Source organism: Nothobranchius furzeri, chromosome 18 (assembly GCF_043380555.1).
Source record: "Nothobranchius furzeri strain GRZ-AD chromosome 18, NfurGRZ-RIMD1, whole genome shotgun sequence".
NCBI classification, from domain to species: Eukaryota; Metazoa; Chordata; class Actinopteri; order Cyprinodontiformes; family Nothobranchiidae; genus Nothobranchius; species Nothobranchius furzeri.
The window spans coordinates 24,525,842-24,546,511 of NC_091758.1; the positions used below are offsets into that span (position 1 = coordinate 24,525,842).

A 20,670-nucleotide genomic window follows, 5' to 3' on the forward strand; every position below is an offset into this window, starting at 1 on the left:
GAAATCAATGGGAAATTGAACTGAAAATTGAACTTTCAGGCAGACATGTTGTTATTAAATCTTTTCCAATATAGTCATGAAACAGGCTGACTGATATGTGAGCGCTTGTTTTCAGCATCACAGCAGCGTGGGGGTGTTTGACTGGGACCCCGCCATGTCTAAGTGAGCCCCGGGTTTTACAGAGGCCCTATAGCTGTCACTTAGAGGCGGTATTGATGGCCCAGCAGCCACCTAGCAGTGAATTCCCCGGATGAGGGGCTGGTGGGGGTGGGGGTGGTCCTCACCACCTCCCACCTCCTGACAGGCGTTTAGATCAACCCAGAATCGGCTCTATTATTGCGCCGCTCATAAAAGTCATCGCTGCTTCTTTCAACAGGCGCGCGCGCGCACGTGTTCTGGCGAGCCAGCTGGTGCGAAGTCGCCATGGTAACGCACTCATCGTTTTATTTTTTATTTCTTAATTTTTTTTTTACGAAATCCGTGGGTGCTTAAGGGCAGGAGAAGAAATGAATAAAGTAATGAGATTATAAATTATTGTCGGTATAGCGGAACGGTCTGTGTGTTTTTTACCGCGCCGCACGCGCGTGAGTAGAAAGTTTATGGGACTCTCTTCTGTAATCTGTTTATGACGGCAAACTAGACTCGCTCCCACCACTCACGCGCGCTCATGTCTCATATATTTAGCTACAAGTGAGCGCACGCGCGCCGCCTCACATTGCATGAACAACTCCGATTCCCCCCCCCCCCCCCCCCCCCCAGTCTTTTTCTCACCAACCCTGAACTACCCGCTAGTGTTTCAGATTAAGAGGTGTTTCCTTCGCCACACGGGTTCGAACCCCGTCCGATGTCGCTGCGCCACAATCTCATTTTCCTCCTTTCTGTACCCCTCTCGTTTTTTTATCCTCTACCTCATTGCAGTCTTATCACGTCCCCCTTTTGCTCTGGTCCCCCTCCAGCTCTCTCCTCACATCCACCTACACCCCTTCCTCCCTCCCTCATCCGCTACAGGACAGAGCGAGAGAGAGAGCGAGAGAGAGAGAGAGAGAGAGAGAGAGAGAGAGAGAGAGAGAGAGAGAGAGAGAGAGAGTGCGGCTGAACGTGAACGACATGTCGACAGTCAGCCTCTAAAGTGTTTTCTCGGTCGTTCCTTAATTATTTGGCGGCGGACTGAGTGAGTATTACCCGCATCCCTGCTCTGCTGAGCGTCGCAGTGTGGATCCGAGAGGCTGGAGGGAAGACGCAGACAATGAGGAATGCAATTGGATTACGTTACTCTGCTAAGGATTTCCATACATAGCCTGGTAAATGTCTTAATAGGCTCTTTTTTAATGACCAAGCTCACGCTTTAGTCCAAAGAACTGTGACAACATGTGCTGCAATGTTCTGATTGATTTCCTGTGAGTTCTTCTGGCTGATAGCCCTGTGCATTTGATCAGTGATGCTGCTGCTGCTGCTTGCCTGATAGTGCAGGGTCTGTGCTGGGAGCAGGGGCCCATGTAAAAGCCAGTGTGAGACTCGGTGAGTGTGTTTTTCTGACCGCCAGAGAGGACAGAGAGGTAGACAGTGGAATTATGTGACATGAATAATATGGTGAGGAGAACGAGCAGTGACCGTCATCTCTGGTTCGCTTGCGTCAGGTCTGGAGGAGAGAGGAGGGGAGAGAAGAGAGGGAAACTCAGAGACTCAGGAGAGACATGGAGGGAAGCCACACCTGTGTCGGGCTTTTAAATCAGACTGACACGTTCAGATGGACAGAGTTTTCTGCTGCGCTTCTTCAGTCAACATGAGTCCTTTCAGTTCTTGTTGCCACAATGATGTGGAGCTATGCTGACTGCTGACTGGTCCACTTAGCTGATCCGAGAGAGAGGCTTGAGTGTTGACTGTGTTACTTCTCATCAGGGAGAGATAGCCATCCACCGAGGCAGAATCTAGCAGGAGGGATCCCAGCGGTCTATCTGGACTCGGTATTGATCTCCTTTGTAAAAGAGAAGGGGGGGGAGGAGGAGGAGGGGTTCTTCTTGCCCAGTGATAAACAATGCACTTCTTGGATGAGAGAGGAGGCCCACTGGAACTCTCTGTCATGCCGTGCTCCAGTTTGTCTGACATCACTAAGTATGTTAGCCTAGATTGTCCTAAGAAGCACAGATGCTCTAAAAAACTCTCTAATGTTGAATTTTCCTCATGGAGGAGCTGCATCCTTCGCAGAGATGAAGCTTCCTGAGCTTTCCCCGAGCTCGTCCAGCACCTTTAGCAGCTCTGTGGGTTTGTTATGAAAGCTCACACTCATCCACACGTGTCTTGCTACCTGTTTCTGTTCTTGGCACGGCTTTAAAAGCACACTTTTTGGATATGCTTTGACCTTTGTGGCATTGTTTTCAGCACACCCACAGACGCACACACACAGAACTTGGCTCCGGCGCCGTTTCTCCATGAGGCGGGCGGACATTGCGTGCAGGAGCAAGAGGAGGGCTTTGATGTAATCAATATCAGATTTCAGCTGTTTCACTCCGAGCTCTCATCCTGAGTGGCAGCCTTGACTGACTTCTTACTGCTTATGCAATCCCACTCCTTTCTCCATCCTCACCCATTTCCCCCTCCTTTGCACCTCTGCTCATTACTCTCCCCTTATCTGTCTGTCTCTCCAGTACACCGTTCCTTCACCTTGCCCTCCTCCTCCTCCTCTTTCTCCAGCTTCTACTTCTCTCTTCATCTCTCCCCGTTATAATCACCTCTGTGATTGCTCTTCCTCTCCCGGGTGGGGATGTTTTCACCGCTGCCTTCTTGTCTAACCCGCCGATGCCAGATTATTGCTGGATGATTACAGCTACCATACCATCATGATCATTATTGCATTTCGTGTGGTAGTGTTCAACACTGTATGAGCAGATCAAGATGCTTTATCCAATTTAGATCTCATTAAGACTTGAGAGGAAATATCCCCGTGCAAGAGTCTGCATTATCAGCTGTTTTCCTTCCTTCTCTCGTTTTCTTCGTTTGGCACGACTCGTGCCACTCGGTTCTCACTTTCTTCTTATTACAGTGCCATTCTGCTCCTCATCACCATCACTTTCACCAACAGTTCACGTCCCAGCCTGTCGCTGCATGACTTCCATGTCAACCCTTGAGATTTGCTCCAGCCAATGGCCATCGGTAACCTGACACGTTGAGCCAATTGATAAATCCCAGCTGGTCTGATTGCCATTCATCCTATCAAACGGAGCAGCTCATTAGATGGCAGTGTCATGAATCTGATTTGCGTTTACTCATATTCATATCGCATACATTAAAACAACACATGCGTGGCATTTCAGCTTCGCAGGCCATTTGAGAATACACATGAATATATTCATCACACAGCCCTACTTCATTTACCCCCCCCCCCCCCCGAAAAACCCTCTAACATGATTCACAGGTGAGCTAGCTCATGTGTGTGTCTTTGTTTTTTCAATGACACTGTCATTATTTGAATTTATAACAAAAACCAGAGCTGCAGCCGCTGAAAAGCTGCTCAGATTGAACAGCTCCTTTCTTCAAAGCCTTGACTTCAGCTTATTTCATTTGTTTATCATAGTTTGACTCATATGAGGGCCTCCAGTTGCACATCCTTATTCAAGGATAATGAAATTCTTTCCTTGTGGTTCCACAGTCTGTGCGATTTAACATTTATTTTCTGACCACTTGAATTTGCTTATGATGCATCACCAGTCTGATTCATCCCAATGTGACTACTTTGGCCCATATTTTAACCACGTGTGCGTGTGTGTTTATGCGCCTTCGACTCTCCTTTTGCAGTGCGATAAAACGGCCTGATGTCGGCCTGCAGGCTGCTGAGCTGAAAGGGAGAAGCAGCAGGATGCAGTGGGTCACTTTGGCAGTGGCCCTGGGCTGTGTGCGCCTCTCCCAGGCGTCGCACAGCCCCACCCCTACCCCCACCTCCACCCACAGCCCTCTGGTGGACAACTCCGAGGAGGAAGTGGACGAGCCGTGCTTCGAGCCGTGCACGTGTGAGGTCAAGGAAGGTGTGCTGCACGTGCACTGCGATGGGCGAAGCTTCACTAATGGAAGCCAGGTAATACTCTTCCTCCTGAAATAGATCGTGATGGTGCAGCATTGCAGATTAAAAAAAATTGCCTGTATGAAATGTTTCTTCCTGTGATTAATAATCTAATTAATCCTTCAGGTGTCACACTCTTGGGTCCGCCCTTTCAAACTCAACCTGCAGAGAAACTCTTTAAGACGTCTCTATAGCAACGGCTTTCAGCACCTTGGCAATGCGGTGTCGATAAATCTCGGCAACAATGGACTCCAGGACATCCGAGTGGGAGCCTTTAACGGGCTGGCAAAACTGAGACGCCTGTACCTCCACGAGAACAAGCTGGAAGTCTTCAGAAATGACACCTTTGCTGGTTTAGAGGCGCTGGAATACCTCCAGGTGGGGCCCGAGGAGACAATCTCAGTTGATTATCCTTGATTGACTGTTTTATTGACAAATTAACACAAGAATAAAAGTGCCAGAAAGAATCAATGTCCAGCAGGTATCCTGGGAGAAAAGGGGTAAAAAAAAAAGATGTGCTTTTTTTCTCAAGATGGATAGTGCTTAAGCTTGCAGTTTCGATAATGACACCTTTGCCATTTTGTGTCATCTCTTCCTTTTCTGCAGGCTGACTACAATGTGATCAAACGAATTGACAGCGGCGCTCTGAGGTTTCTCTACAAGCTCCGGGTTCTCATTCTGAATGACAACCTGATTCCTGCGTTGCCTGCTCATCTGTTCAGGTTAGACTAATTATTTCACAGCAACATTTTTAATTATGACAGGACTGATCTATGGAAATATCACCGTCAGACACAGCTGCAGTGTTCTGCTGGAGCTGTGTCACTGTAGCAGACACCAAACACGATCAATGAATCATCAAATAAAAACCAGACTTTTCCTCTTTAGACTCCTTGAACATTTCGGTGTGTTTTCTTTTGACGTTGTCCTTTTATCTAACCTAACTAACTGTCCTCCTCCTCCTGCACCAGAGCTGTGTCGCTGACTCATTTGGACCTGCGGGGGAACCGTCTGAAGAGCCTAGCTTATGCTGGTACCCTGGAGTACATCGGCCGTTCTCTGATGGAGCTGCAGCTGGAGGAGAATCCCTGGAACTGTGGCTGCGAGGCGGTGCAGCTCCAGCAGTGGCTGGGTCAGATCCCCTACACGGCCGTGGTCGGGGACGTCACGTGTGAATACCCGTTCCACCTTCACGGCAAGGACCTGAGGGAAATACCCCGCAAAGAACTGTGCGCTGATCTGCCAGATAAAGAGCTGCAGGGCGAGCGGGGAGGTCCATCAGCTGGATCCAAGCCTCAGGCCTTGCCCCCTAACTCTAAACCCAACTCACATCCCGGGAGAGTCCGGCCCACTAAACCTTCATCCATGGTGCACGGATCCCGCCAGAATACTCACCCTTCCTCCACTTCATCATCTTCCTCCTCAGCAGAGCGTAGGGACAAGGAGAGGCAGCCGAGGCCGACTAAAAGGCCTCGGCCCTCCAGGACATCCCCCACTTCCCGCAGTCTGCTGCCCCCCGTGGCCGGTTACCAAACACGGCCCCCCATCCCCATCATCTGCCCCATCGGCTGCACTTGCAACTTGCACATTACAGACCTTGGTCTCACTGTCAACTGCAAAGAGAGCGGCTTCCTCAACGTGTCCCAGCTCACACCTCGGCCTCTGAACGGCCGCAAGCTCTACTTGAGCGGAAATTTAATCCAGAACATCTACCACACGGACTTCTGGAATTTCTCCAGCCTGGACCTGCTCCACCTGGGGAACAACCGCATCTCGTACGTGCAGGAGGGGGCCTTTTCCAGCCTGATGAGCCTGAGGAGCCTCTACCTGAATGGGAACTACCTGGGGCGACTGAGCCCCCACATGTTTCTGGGGCTGCAGAATCTAAGGTAAGATGTTTTTCTCTCTCTCTCTCTTGGATCATTCACTTCACTGCAGTTAAAACAATCTCAAAACCACATGTCATCTTGGGCATTTAGAGATTTGTTTGTATATATGTTGAAATTAATTTCCCACTAATTCTGGCACAGCACGTAGAGGCAAACTGTGATTACCATTTTACTGGAGTTTGATTGAAAAGAAGGAGCCCATACTCTCCCATGTTTGTCATTACTTAGGCCCTGTCCACACGTAGCCGGGGATCTGCCAAAACGAAGATATTTTTCTACGTTTTGGCCTGTCATCCACACGATAACGGATCTTTTTAAAAACTCCGGCCAAAGTGAAGATCTGCGTTTTCTCCGTTTTGGGTGTCTGCGTGTGGACAGACAAAACCGGAGTTTTAAGGTCCGCAACGTCACTTTCCGCGACAAAAAAATGCTGACATCACATGTGTGCGACCTGTGTTTACACTAGCCGACAGCATGGATGCCCTCAGAGCTGCGCTCGCTTTATCAATTGTCCAAGCGCTTTTTGCTTGTTTGTTTTTGCAAGCGGAATTACTGCTCCCTGCGGAAGACCACAGACGAAGGACGAGGTTAAAAACGGGGGAAGTACTGCCGCCTACAGGTCTGGCATGTCTTTAACAACGTATTTGTCCGGGTACGTGTGGACAGAGTTTTTTTTTAAACGAGGTGGTGTGGATGCAAGTTTTTGGAGGGGTGGATATTCGTTAAAAAAAAAAAAAACGGCTACGTGTGGACTAGGCCTTAGTCACACTGTCTGATGACATGCTCCAGTTCAGTCGTAAGCCTGCTATGAGTGACAATGTGAAAATGAACGTTTTTATATTCACACACAGAGGTGTGGATAAGACAGTGAGGCGTCTGGATGATGCCAGGATTTAGTATTTTTTTGGGAAGGAAAAGATGAGATTTTAATAAAAAGGCCTTGTCAGAGTTATGCATATGTATATTGTCAGATTAGGCTTTCAGAGATGAATCATCTGCAAATAATGCATATCTGCAGTCTGTAAATGAAACATTGATGAGGACAAGAGATCAGTGCTCACACTCCTCCGTCTGAAGAATGACAAGTTCTGATGCTTTCTCATTCACAGCATCACTCAGCCTTTGATTTCAGCTGCACAGTCTCTAAATCTGAAGACAGGTTTAAGAAAATCTACAGACCCATTAATCTGACTATTAATCAATAATGAGGATCCTCCATGGACACTGGAAATGTCTTCCTCTTAACCTCTCGTTAGCCTTTGTGAGTGACTTAATAGTGACGAAGCACTATGAGTAATTTAAACCAGATCTATTTCTTATTTCAGCAATAAAGGGATATTGGATCACTAGCATGAACTGGTTTCTATTATTTAAAAATGGAAAATGTAACTTTTATTTAACACATTCTGAGAACTGATTCTGAACATGAGTGAAACTCCAAAAGATGTGATCAGTTTGTGAGCGGTGAACGGAAGTTAGATTTCTTCTGATGACATGAAAAATAACTCTTCATTCTGTTTAACAGCAAGGTTAACAAAGCATTTCTCCACCTTGATGCCATCATTCAGACCACGCTTTTCTCCTCTCCCTCCTGACTCCAGGTACCTTTACTTTGAGTACAATGAGATCCGTGAGGTGGATCCCGGCACCTTTGACTCCATGCCTTCCCTTCAGCTCTTATTTCTCAATGCCAACTTGTTGCAGAGGCTCCCTCTCGGTGTTTTCTCTAGAGTCAGTCTGGCTCGTCTCAACCTGCGAAACAATCTCTTCCTGCAGCTCCCGATGGAGGGAGTGCTGGAACACCTCAAAGGACTGGTGCAGGTTGGTGTAAACTTATTACTAACGTTATTTACTGAATGATGCAGGAGCTTGATGCTTCAAGTGCTTCTGAACTGCCAGCAGTAGCAAGTCAACTTAAGGGTCTGGCATCTTTTGAAATAATTCATATTAGATGATGAAAGTTTGGTCGAATCCTTGAAATAATGTTAAGTCAGATGTAGGGCTGGTTTTTATTTTCTACAGGGCTGCTAAAACATTTTTGCCCCTTTTTACAGACCAGCTGTTTTAGATCAAGCCATCTTCAATTGATCACGATCATTTATTAAGGAAAAAAGGCTATCTAAACCAGTTGCACCAGCCACGCCCAAACTGGGTTATTGTCAGGCTCGTAAAGAATCTGTCTGATAACAAAATAGGCTTAAAGATCTCAAAATGCAACACATTGTGTCCCGTTCTAAAGAAATTCTATCTCATCAGCTCATTGCTCCCTTCATGTTCTCACTCTGTATAATAATCTACTTGTCTTTCTACACAGTATTTCATTTTTTTATTGTTTTTGTTAATTTTAATTATTTATTCTTCTTTATTTTGTTCTTTTTTGAACCCAACGTCAACATTTCCCCACTGCGGGACAATAAAGGGACATTCTATTCTATTCTATTCTATTCTATTCTATTCTTAATTCTAGAACAAAATAACTCAGAACAACATCTATAGAGCTGACCCAAAAGCCCACAACGGCTCATCTCAAATCTGCCAAAAAGCATCTCGATGGTCCCCAAAACTAACTCTGCATTTGCACAACATCATCACGCCAACATTCAAACACGGCGATGGTAGTGTGATGGTCTGGAGCTGTTTAGCTGTAGCTGATGGAATCATGAATTCTGCTCACCAACAAAAAAAACCTGCATGAAAAGGTTTTGACCTTTGACCCTAAACATGCTGGAAAACTTCAGTGTGACTGAATGATACTAATTTCATGAAGAAGAGTGGGCAAATTTCCTCCTCAGGGATGTGAGAAACTCATTACCAGTTATCACAAAGACCGAGAGCGTTACAACCAGTTATTAAGTCGAGGGTTCCATTACTTTTTTCACAGCGCTGTATTGTGCTCGATGACAGAATTAATCTATTGCTCTCCACATAATGCTGTCAGCTAGTTTGTTTTTGAACACACTAGGGAACCTTAACTGCCACATTTTATCATTTATATAAAAAATGACACTTTTTATCACTCAAAATATGAACATTCATCCCACTAACATTATAGATGGTATGCTATGGAACAGAACGATGTCGGCACTTGGATAGAAACCATTGTGGCACAATAATGGAGAAAAGGACTGAGGTTTTATCCGTTTTTTTGGATTTTCTACGGTGGCCTTCTTGAGATACAAACACAGCGATAAACTTACTCATCCAAAGTTCTCACTTCGGCAGCTTGTCAATTAAAATTGTTATTATTGAACCGAATGACCCTAATTGATTTCCTAATCAAAAATGCATATTGTAAAGCCAATTCCTCCTAAATGTCAGACAATGACACTAAAACGGTTTTATTGATTGCCAGCATGCAATAAACAGAATCATCTCAGCTTAATGAATCAAATAAAAGCAGATGAGATCTTGGATCTAGCCTCGTCTGCAGCCCCTGATCTCTGGCCTCTGGAGCAGCTGGAGTCTTCTTCTATCATCTGTTGTTCTGAGAGCTGAGCTGCAGCTTGTGGGACTCTGGCTGTGCCTCAGGTATTCCAGTTGGAAAATTGCAATTGACTTCATTTGCATAAGTGGTCTTAATAAGTCAGGAGCTAAACTGAAGTAAGCTAAACCCTTCAAGTGTTTAAATGTGGTCTAAATTAATTTACCGTTCACTAAATAGACTGTAGAAACCATTACGTCTGTTACATTAGCATGATTTTTCTGTTGTCGTTGATGGGTTTCACCTCTCATATTTGACTGCAGCATTATGGGATTGGTTGCTGTGCTGAATACACCGATAGTGATATATATATATATATATATATATATATATATATATATATATATATATATATATATATATGTATATATTCTACCTCACGGCCTCCTCTCACTTCAGCATATTTAGTCTACTGGGTTTTTCTTAGACAGCCAGAGCAGAAAGCGGCAAGGTGGGTGTAGATTAGCCTTAATGTCATTGTGAATTTCCGTTTTCATTTGGTGCATTAAAAAAAAATCCCTGATCTTAGGTTGTGTGGGTGAGGCAGTTTAGCTGCAGGTTGCTTAAGAAGGGACGAGCTAGAGGAACCGCGGCACATAAGAGTATTTACTCTGATGTTCACCAGAGTTTAAGCTTTCACAAATTGGGAGCTGTATTTATTGAACCTAACTGCTATAGCTGGGATAAAGATCTGTGCCACGACAGCTGAAACCATACATTCAGTGGGTTTGTTATTTCTCATTAAAAGCTGCGTCAATGCTGCAGAAAATAACGTCACCTGTTGTTGTTCCACCCGTCTGTGTAAAGCTCAGGGTGTGGGGATTTTCTGGGCAGGCGCTGGTGTGTGTTTTTGGATCCAGAGTTTGCAAAGTAAAATCAAAAGGGCGAAGCAGATGGACGCGGGCTGTGGGTCACGGCTGACATAAAACATCTCTTCATCCTGATATTCCTAATAAACCAGTGTCAAGTGAAGCTCATTACCAGAAAAGGTTCAGACTGTTCTGTTACACCTACTTAGACTTTACTGATACAAAATGTCACTGGTATTTAGAAAAAAGTACATAAATAAATAGTAGTCTAACATTTTAGAGGGAATTAACACTGTTGTAGTGTGTGTAATTTCTCGTCTGGAAAATGAATGCCAACACAAGAGCAACTGAGCCTTAAAGCGAGAAAACGATAATAATATTAATCCCAATAAAATCTGCTTGAGTGAACACGCATCTGAAAGGACGCCAAGAAAATGTATATATTTATATATTTAAAAAACTCAGGGATGCATATGTCTTTCTCAGTAGCTGCTGAGAACATGTTGTGTTCCAGGCCAACACTTTCCTGTCTTTGCCAGCTGTAATGGAAGAACTCGCCTGTGGCAACGTTTCAGCTCCTGTGAAACAATCCCCCGTCTGATGAAAGTAACACCAAGTTTAAAAGGGACAAATGACATTGCAGTGTTAAAAGAGGAGAATGACAACGCACACAGAGTTCTGGATAGAGCGGCGCTGTGCCGCAACAGCAAGGTATTCAGATCAGTCAGGAGGAAATATCCTGGTTCATTCATTTACTGTCTGGAGCCAGAGTTAGCAGAGCTGCATAACCTCTGTCCCAGTTAAAAACCTTGCTCCGAGCTAAAGTCATGAGCTGACTGCTCTGGTTAGTTTAAGGTTAATGTAAGCACATTTAGTATGAATTAAAGCTAGGCAGAGAAAAGCCAAGCATACAAAAGTCTTTTTGAGTCAAAAGGGGCTAAAACTAAACTGAGCTAAGTCCACTTACAGGATTTACTGTTTCACCCACAAGCCATTCGTCAAACCTGTTTAGAAAAAATGTAGAAGACCAGCCAGACCACTGAAGTTACCACTCACTAACCAAGGTAGCGTTTAGCTGCTAATGGAAATACGACTAATGCTGCACTTAAAGAGCAAGTCACCCCCAAATAAACTTTTTTTTGCTGATAAACTAAATAAACTAGTGTCTAATTGTACTGCAGACATGTGTAGTCAATAATTTGGCACTTCAGTGCATCTTAGTTAAAATTTAAATATTCTGCCTAAAACTGGCAGTGTTGTGCCGTCGTCAGGTAAAAACTCTGCACTGCATTTGAATTTAAATCTGCCACCGCTATTGGCTAAGAGGTATGCCATGACGTAAACTGGTACATTATGATGTCACAATGCCGTTGTGAGCCTGTGTGTGTGTATTTGTTAGTGGCTCCGCCCTCTCGGTCTGCCAGGCAACAGCATTTGTTGCATTTTTCAAACATGAAGTGGGAGTGGAGTTATACTCTGGTGGGGGGGGGGGGGGGGGGTGACTTGCTCTTTAACTTTCCTTAGAATGTCATCAAACCTGATGTAACCTGAATGCAAGCAAGTCCACACTGCTGGATTTTTAAACCGTTGGAGGATTTTCAAAAGTTGAGACACCCCACACTTTGTGGTAAAAAGTCACAGAAACAGCAACTTTGGTCCACCCTTGGCCTTGTGGGAAAAACTACACAAATCCATTTCACACATGGACATACTCTGGTCAGACGGGAAATCTGGTGAGATCAAATGTGACTTCTGAGCAAACAAACATGGTGGAGAAAGAATGTGCGGTGCGCTTTGTTACCCCACTTTCTGATTGGATAAACGTCACATTCAACTGGCAGCATGATTGTTTGTTCTTGAAAATTGGGGAATAACAACACAACATGTCTGAAAGCATCAGTTTATGACTGGAGCTGTCCCAACATCCTTACAAGCAGACCAGAGCACTCTTAACACACCACACTCTGCAGGAACATCTGATGTGATTATCTTTAGAGCCATTACACTAGTTGGAGGATATAGTGAAAAACCAGCATGTCGTGTGAACTGGACCTGAGAAAACCAGGATTTTCTCTTTTTGTGCTCAGTAACTGGGTTCACCATTGTTAACAAAACAAGCCGATGAAAGTGTGTTCATTGGGTATTTCTGCTTTGGTACCAACTGATAGGAATGCCAGATTTCAGTCATCCAGGGTGTGGGTTCCTAGTAGGTGCCCACAAGTGGAACATTTTCTTGAATTTTGAAGAGAGACACATCGAGGAAGCACCACTTTGTGAAATCATCACAATTCTAGAAAGAGTTTGCATAAAATTTAAATGATAACAGGTGAAAAGGAAAATGTTTCCATATGGGACATCATTTAGTGCTGTGTTGATAAAATCGATTCTGAATCAATTCCCATAAAAATTCCAAGAATCAAACTGAATCGATTCAAATATCGATTGAAGAGTTCAATACAGTTTCCCCCGGTGAACTCTAACTCACCCAGTGCTATATCATTGAATTAGGGGAATATCATTAAGTAACAGCTCAAAAAAAAGTGTTTCAATACCACCGACCCATATCAATATTGAACTGGAACAGATTGAATTGGATTGGATTGTGATAACCGATTAAAACCCTTGAGAATCGGAATTGAATTGATTCTAGAAATTTGAATCAGTACCCAGCTCTAACAGAATTGTCTAAAAAAGGGATGTTTTCTATAAACGCGACACAGGATTGTCAAAGAGTAGTTCTTCCAAAGGATGGAACACCCGGCAGAAGCTGAGTGGCATCGTGAATGTGGATCAGTGTGGAGTGGAGAGTTCAGACCGTTGTTTAGGAGGAACTAAAAAAATTCTATCATTCAACACAGAAGAGCCAGCTCTTCAGTTCAAGACTCGGCTTTCCTCTTAAGTCCCAAGGATAAGGAACTAACTATTAAAGGGCAGGCTTGTTCTTGTTTTGGAAAGAGAAGATCGATGGTCTGAGAGAGGAGTGAAAATAAGATATTTTTATCAAAAGAGATAAACCAACATTGAACAGAGGAGGAGGCCTTGGGTTTTACTTTTCCAGTCGTTGCAATGTGGCTTTGAATCTAATCCCCAGACAGCAATGCACAGCAGCTTCACACCTTCAGGCATGTGATCAAAACACCTCACATGCAAACCAGGACAACAAAAACCCCATCAACTCTCGGGAGGGCGGGAAACAGAAGTGGTATCTCAGCCAGCTATCTGGCTACATATTAAAAGCTTGGCCGTTTCTACCTTTCCCTTTAATTTGATAAAATTATTTTGATGCAAAGTGAAAAATCTTGAAAAATCCTGGAAAACAATTTCCCTCTGTGATTAATAAAGCATTTTTGAATTGAATTGAAAAGTCCATTTGTTTTGGTTTGGAATAAAGAAAACTAATCAAGCTGCCACAGCTATTCAAGCATAAAGAAGCTATGTTTGATTTTGACAGACGTTCTAGTTGATTTTTGTAAACCTTTGACCTTCAAGTACACGCTAAAAGGAGTTTAGTCATCATGCAAAAGAAAAAAATCATGTAATAAACCAAAATAAGATATAAAAGTCCTGGCATGAAAATATGAGAGCTGTGATGATAAAAAGCAAACTTTAAATGGAAGAAATGTCTGACAAAAATAGCTGCTGGTTAGCATCAGTTAGCGCTTTAGCCTAAAGCTAATAGAATATTTAAGATGGATATAAAGCTTTTTGCTTTCTAAATTTACCTAAAGAACATGCTCATTTAAGAGTCTTAATAAAATATGAATCAATACAGATCCCCCTCTAAAAGTGATCACCATTATTTTTAATTGGCTGCACATCCTGTGTATTACCTTTTGTCAACACAATAAAAGCAGCTGATTTGCCTATGCAGTGAAAACAAATGATATCCTCTTTCAACACAAACTCATTTTTCATTTGAAATTGCCCAGCACAGCATAAAACACACCCACCACAGGTGTTTTACGCCTAAACACAGTGGCTCAGCAGAAACTCCTGACATTATGGGCTTTTATGAGTTCAGGAAGTTTGACCAGACTTCCAGGCTTATGTTTTTATTTAAGAGGGCGGGATCGGCCTCTTGGTGACTCAAATTAACTCTGCGTCAGTGGTGATTTCTTTTGGAACAAAAGAAGGGGCATAATTTTCTTACTATGAAGATAAGAGTAATTTAGTTTTACTAACCATCTGTATTAATTATGTAAAGGACGGGATAATGTGCCAGGACATAATTAGTGTCAGACTAATTTTTATGGTGTTATTTTAATATCAGCATGTTTCCACATTCACGGCCTTGCTGCAATTTGTTTTGGTTTTTTCATTTTTAAAGGAACAAAAAAAAGTGAAAATAAACATTATGTCACTGCTTCATATTTACTGTTTGCAGTCCCAAACATTTAAATTGATACGTAATCCTGCAGCATTAAAAGTCTGTATTTGTTTTCCCACAGAATAAATGATCAAAGAGCTCTTTCTAGACTCAGCCCGTTGCAGTGAAGTTTAGCGATCACACAGAGGCAGAGATGCCAATTTCTCCACCAACAGAGGCCTCAATGGACCAGAAACTCTTACTCGTTGCTATTACTACCTCTCCCTCTCTCTCTCTCTCTCTCTCTCTCTCTCTCTCTCTCTCTCCCCCCCCCCCCTCTCTCTCTCTCTCTCTCCCTCTCCCTCTCTCTCTCCACCCACATGAAACACAAACTGCAGTATAGAAACAACTCCGTGACTTTTCTCAAGGGGTTATTAAAGCTGCTCGGGGAAATACGGGAAATCGCTGTTTAATGTGGAACTATACGTTATGGGCAAAGGGAGCACAGATATGAAAGTTTATGACAACACTTTAACAATGAAGGAAATCTCCTGGAAAGCATTCAAAAAATCCAAACTCGTAAAATCAAAGTGTGCAAAAACAGAAAATTCCAGAAGGGAGTGATATGACATGATTCTCTGGCTTTGTGTCATCTCACATTATATATGTTACATAGAAAAAATATGATTTTTCTATGTGTTCTTCTAGAAACAGAAACAAATTCCTCTGTATTAAGGGAGCTACAGCCCAGGGGCGTTTTGTCACCAGAAAGTTCCCATAACATCTCAGACCTGCTTTTATCGGCTCCTTAGCCAGAGCAAACCTAATGATGGACAGGGTTTTGTGGTCTGAGCGAAGCGATCAATTAAAAGACACACGGTTCGCCGAATTTCTCCCCCGTTGTGAATTTTTTATGGCTCTCAAATAAATCTTGGTCAGTTATTGCTTGATCTTTGATCTCCGTCTTAATGATGAAAACCCACAAAGTGCAAATAAACTGACTCCTTCGTTTCATCCAGCCTGAAGATTTTTCTGACTTCAGGGTTTCCTGATTATCATACGGGCTGCAAAAGCTATAAAAACATATTAAAAAGGACTGATCTCTTAATTGGAATTGCATTTCAGACTGAAACAAGCCTCCATGTTGATAGAAACACAGAGTAATGCTTTCACACCCTGGCAACACCTGTCGGGTTAAGTGACAGTCTATAATTTTCTGTCATAATAGCATTTTGACTGACAACCTGACAGCAAATCACACACTAGGTGACCAGGCGTGTAAACCGTAAACAGTGTTGTGTTTACCGAACAGATGCTTTGCACATGAGAAGAGCGATGGCGTCCCGGGGATTTGCATGAAAGCAAACAATAAAATGCTTCAAGAATTTCTGACAGATGTAAGATTGTCTCTATGAAGCAATGTGAAAAAAAATGGTGTCATGGTTCAGTTCCAGGGTGGGGAGAGCGAGCATGTGTGTTTCCTTGGTCTCCGTGAGATTAGGGGTGTGTGGTTTTAGGGAAGTTTCTGGAAAAATACTAATTTAGGAAAAGTGAGAAAATGAGGGATAAAACCCACGAGACTTGACAGGTATTCATTTGCTGTGGTCACTGTTATGAATGAATGACTCGTGAGTCGTGAATCGATTTCTGTAGAATAAAAGCTCTAGTGCTCCTGTTTCAGGAAGTAGACGTTATCGTGCGATCCAGTTGTCCTCGGAACACGGAATTTCCGAGCAGCAAGCGACCTAACAGGCTCGTTTTGCTTTCCAGCTTCCAACTCGGAAAAAATGGATGCCACCGGCGTTGTTGAGTACTAAACCAAAATAATTATGTAACCAAGTACTATCCACATTATATAATTGTGACCCACATTCCCTTCGACAGTTGCCACATACAACCAGAAAAACGTTTGTAGAAATGTATACACCAGCAAAAGTAAAAACCATAAACAGAAGTCAGTTTTGGTGGCAATGCTACATTTTACAACAATGTAACTATTGATAACAACCATAAACAACTTGCTGTTAAACAGCAAAAATAAGAAAACAGAACATATAAATGAGAAAAAAAAGACGATAACTACTTCCTGGTAGCACCGGGCGCAGCCATCTTTAAATCTGGGATCTCGCAGTCCTCTGAAACCCACAAGCTCGCAGGTCAGACTTCCGAGTTCATTGCATCATTTCCGGCTAACTTCTCTCGGAAAAACAAGTTCCAAGGACAATGTTAGCTGGAGGAGTGGGTGGGTGGGCGAGGTGGGCAAAAAAATTGCAGGATTTTGAGTCTCAATCCTTAACTTGCAAGATTTAGATTGGATAGCAGCAACACAACATTACCACTGACTCCATCTGCTCTGCGATGTTGTTGTTTTATCTCTACAAATAACACAAATAACAGAAGCCTGAAGGAGTTCTGCCATGTTTTGAAGTTGCTGATGCTAACAGCTAGCTTCTACTTGCAAAGATGTTCTTGGCTGTTTCCTGGACGCTAAATCAAAAACAGCCTTCCCCATCTTTAGCCAAGATGGGTGAGTCCATGAAGGCCAATTTACAGTGTGATGTAGACCTGTGTGCATTTTTCTGACCCGAGTGTTTCCCTGTCTATTTTCTTCAGGCGGTTAATGCAGGAATTAGAGGTAGAGGCCTATTTTCACTCCTTCATGTGAAACTCAGAGTGATCAATAAAAAAAATAAATAAGAAAATAATGGTTTCTCAGTGAGCCTCCTCTTTAAGAACGTCTTAAATAGCAGGAATGCTGAAACTGAGTTGAAGTTGCAGCTGACTGTTGTTTCTGCTCAAAAGCCCACAGCAGAACAGCTCCAATAAAGGGAAAGACCATCCGGTTGTTCAGCGTGAAGCATGGGGAAGGAGTGGCTCCATGGCTCCCACAACGGCAATGCTGAATCATCTCGAAAAACATTCATCTATCTCCGCATGCCAGGGAGGTGGCCTAACCAAATTAGCATGACAGCGTTTGTGTGAGCTCCTTGGAAGTGTGACAGAGAGAATATCAGCTTTCACTGCCAATGTCACTGCTAAAGACGTGGAACAGATCAGTCCTGCAGACAATACAACCCGATGTGATTCCCTTTGTGCATAATCTGCTTTTCGCTCCTTCAAAGTGTTTCAAAGTGAATATTCAAGTTTGTTTTAGAACCTGCAGTCAATAGCTGGCAATGAGAAATAGAAATTATGGGCACGCCTATTGGATTATTGCTCAGGGGAGCATTGCATCACATCCTGCCTCTGTTGTTAAAAACAGCACAGCAATGCTCTCACATGCTCGTCACTCAGAAACCTGCCAGTGAGTTTTATGAAAAAGAAGAAAAAGAAAACGCTTATGTAAACCCCTCAGTGGTCTTTATAACGGTAACACATGACTAAAATGACCCTATTGCAGTATTGTGTTGTCAGTAGAGGTAGGAATGTATCTCTGATAAGTCATTCTGTAAATAAAACTGTTTATTTTTTTACTTTAATCAGTGTTTTTTTTACTTTATTATGGGGATTAAAAAACATTGAGAAGCTTTAATCAACGTAGAGAGCCACGGCCTATTATGCAAATGCCCCAAACTAATTTTGCATACTATATATTCTGGTTCCTGATAGGAAAAAATTACACTTTAAACATTTTTCTTTTTGACACCTCACCAGAGTGGTTGCTTAACATTTATTTTCCAAATAACTAATATAAATTCCAAAGCTGGCAGCAAAATCATATACCTTTGTTTTAATTTAGCAGGATGATTCATGACTTTGCGATGCATGGCAGATCAGTAATTATTGTAGTATTACGCAATGACAGTGTGCTGTACTGTGATGTATTTCTCCAGGTGGACCTGCAGCAGAACCCGTGGGAGTGCAACTGTGAAGCAGCTCCGCTCAAGCGATGGCTCGAGGGGCTTAGCGCAGTGGTTGTAGTGGGAGAGGTGGTGTGTCACTTTCCCGAAAAAAACAAGGGTGTAGACCTACGCTCCGTCCCTATGGAGCTGCTCTGCCCTGAGATGGAGCCCCAGGAGGACCAGGACCAGGAGCAGAAGGAGCAGACAGCAACCTCTACCGCTGCAGATGGAGGCGTATCGGTTGGCTACCCCAGCTCAGGACTGGGACCTCTCATCCCTCCAGGGATAGATTCGATCCCTCTGTCGGTGTTAGTGCTCAGCCTGCTGGTGTTGTTTGTCTCTGCATTCTTTGCGGCAGCGGCACTCATTGCCTATGCCCTCAGGAGGAGGGACAAGCTGCCGTTTCGTCGCCAGGGAGAGGTGGACCTGGCTGGCATCCAGATGGAATGTGGAATCTTCACCGAGCAGACTCATCACCATCACCACGGCCTCCCAGAGAAGCCGTCTCTACCTCTGCCTGAACAGAACCACGTCTACGACACCATCCTACCCCCAGAGGCTGCTCCTAAAGGTCCGGACCCGGCTGCAGCCGCGCACATGTGTAGCAACCCAATCTACAAGGACGAGCAGGACGCGGCTGTGCAACAGCGACCGCAGCAGATGTTCATGGCTTCGACGGGCTGTGATGGAGGATACTGCCCTGCAGCAGAGAAGGGGAGGGACTGGGCCCGGGAGGCATCGTCATCTCCCATCAACACGGTGACGGGAGCAATAGGACCGCTTGCTGGCCTCCATGGGAATGGAATTCTGTGCCCAACGGTCATCGACAGCCAGGGCCCCACTCCCAAAGTGGAATTGGTGGACTGCCTCTTCAGACTCCCCACGCCCGACTTCAGAGAGCTGCCAGACAGGTATGCGAGGCCCCCACCCCGTTACCCCCACACCCAGGACTCCAAACATGAAGTGAGACCTGACCAAATGCTTGTGGTCACCACTCCCGGCTCCGCTGCCGGTGGTGGTGGTGGCCATGACAACCAGAACCAGCTTGTTGCTGGAGAGCAGAGACCCAGACTGAAAACCACACCAGACTACATGGAGGTTCTGGATCGCTCTTACCAGTTTTAACACTCCTGTACCTCCCTCTCCCCCTCCTCTTGCTGCCTGTTCTCCTCTTGTCTCCTCACCATCTCCCTCTCTGGTGATGAATCACCCAGAAACAATGACTCCTGTACAGAGGGTGGCTTCGAGAGGAGCCTGTGGGGGAGTGGGACTGCACTACACATTATGTTTATTCCTGGAGCTGAGGTCAGATTTTAACCCCCCCCCCCCCCCCCCCCCCCCCCCACTGGCTCGTAAGTTGGTATTTGGCAAGGATTATCCGATCCGAGATCTCTGCCTGGAGGCAAAACTTCTGCTGCGGTTACCACTGCAGTACTTTTTCTTCTTTCGCCTCTGCCGTCCTGAAGCACGGAGGGTCGGTTTGTCTACCAAGCACCACGTTTAGCAGGTTCATGCTATCACTCTCAAAAGACCTGTGTGGAGATGAGAAGCACCAGCTCTTAACAACATCAAACACAGAGTTGTAAACTATGACAGCCTGTAGGTGAGGAGCGAGCAGGACCAGGATGGAGAAACGACAGAGACAAAGCAAGAAGAAGGGAAATAGCTGGAATTAGCCAAGTGCCTTAGCAATGAACAGCCAGCAGTGTGGTCAGTGCTTATTTTTCTATAAATACAGATCTATTTATCTAAACAAAGAGGTTTGACTACCAATGGATGGGACTCTGGTGGACTACTGAGACTAAAACCAATCAAGAAGAATTGCATTCCCTGGATGAGCCAAAAATAATAGTATTCCCAGTCAGTATCGGAGTTATTCGTATGCAGTTCTGTTTTTCTCCCTCATCTCATCCCTGTTAACTTGATTTTTTTTTCCCAGTTGAATTCCCGACAGGGCTACGAGTGGGAGTTGTCCAGTAAAAGTTGATTTTCAGAGTGAATTTTGTAAAAAAGGGGGAAAAGATGTGGAAATTAATACATTTTTATTTTTGTTTTTTCATCAAAACAACTGGAGGACGATGCGACAAAGGATGCATTTTGGATTTCTTTCTCTGCCAGACTTAATGAGGCCACATGGACCTCTGCTTCACGTTTTGTTTTGTTTCAGCCGACAAAGGGACAGAGGTATTGAGTTTTAAAAGCTTCTCAAAGGAAAAGTGAACGGAAAACAGGAAAGACAAACAACGGGGCATATAACGACACTTTTTGTTGTTTTATTTTTTGTTTATT

The 20,670-nt window shown here is 44.1% G+C and overlaps 1 protein-coding gene across 1 annotated transcript; it reads left to right on the forward strand.

Annotated features, from left to right (window-relative positions):
- The first annotated feature begins 1,004 nt into the window (after window positions 1-1,004).
- On the forward strand, window positions 1,005-19,710 carry LOC107392129 (SLIT and NTRK-like protein 3). Its single transcript, XM_015969727.3, has 7 exons — window positions 1,005-1,301; window positions 3,793-4,069; window positions 4,181-4,432; window positions 4,661-4,776; window positions 5,026-5,943; window positions 7,545-7,764; window positions 18,373-19,710. Exons 2-7 carry the CDS (start codon window positions 3,854-3,856, stop codon window positions 19,504-19,506), a joined length of 2,856 nt encoding a protein of 951 aa, XP_015825213.1. The 5' UTR covers window positions 1,005-1,301; window positions 3,793-3,853; the 3' UTR covers window positions 19,507-19,710.
- Window positions 19,711-20,670: the final 960 nt, after the last annotated feature.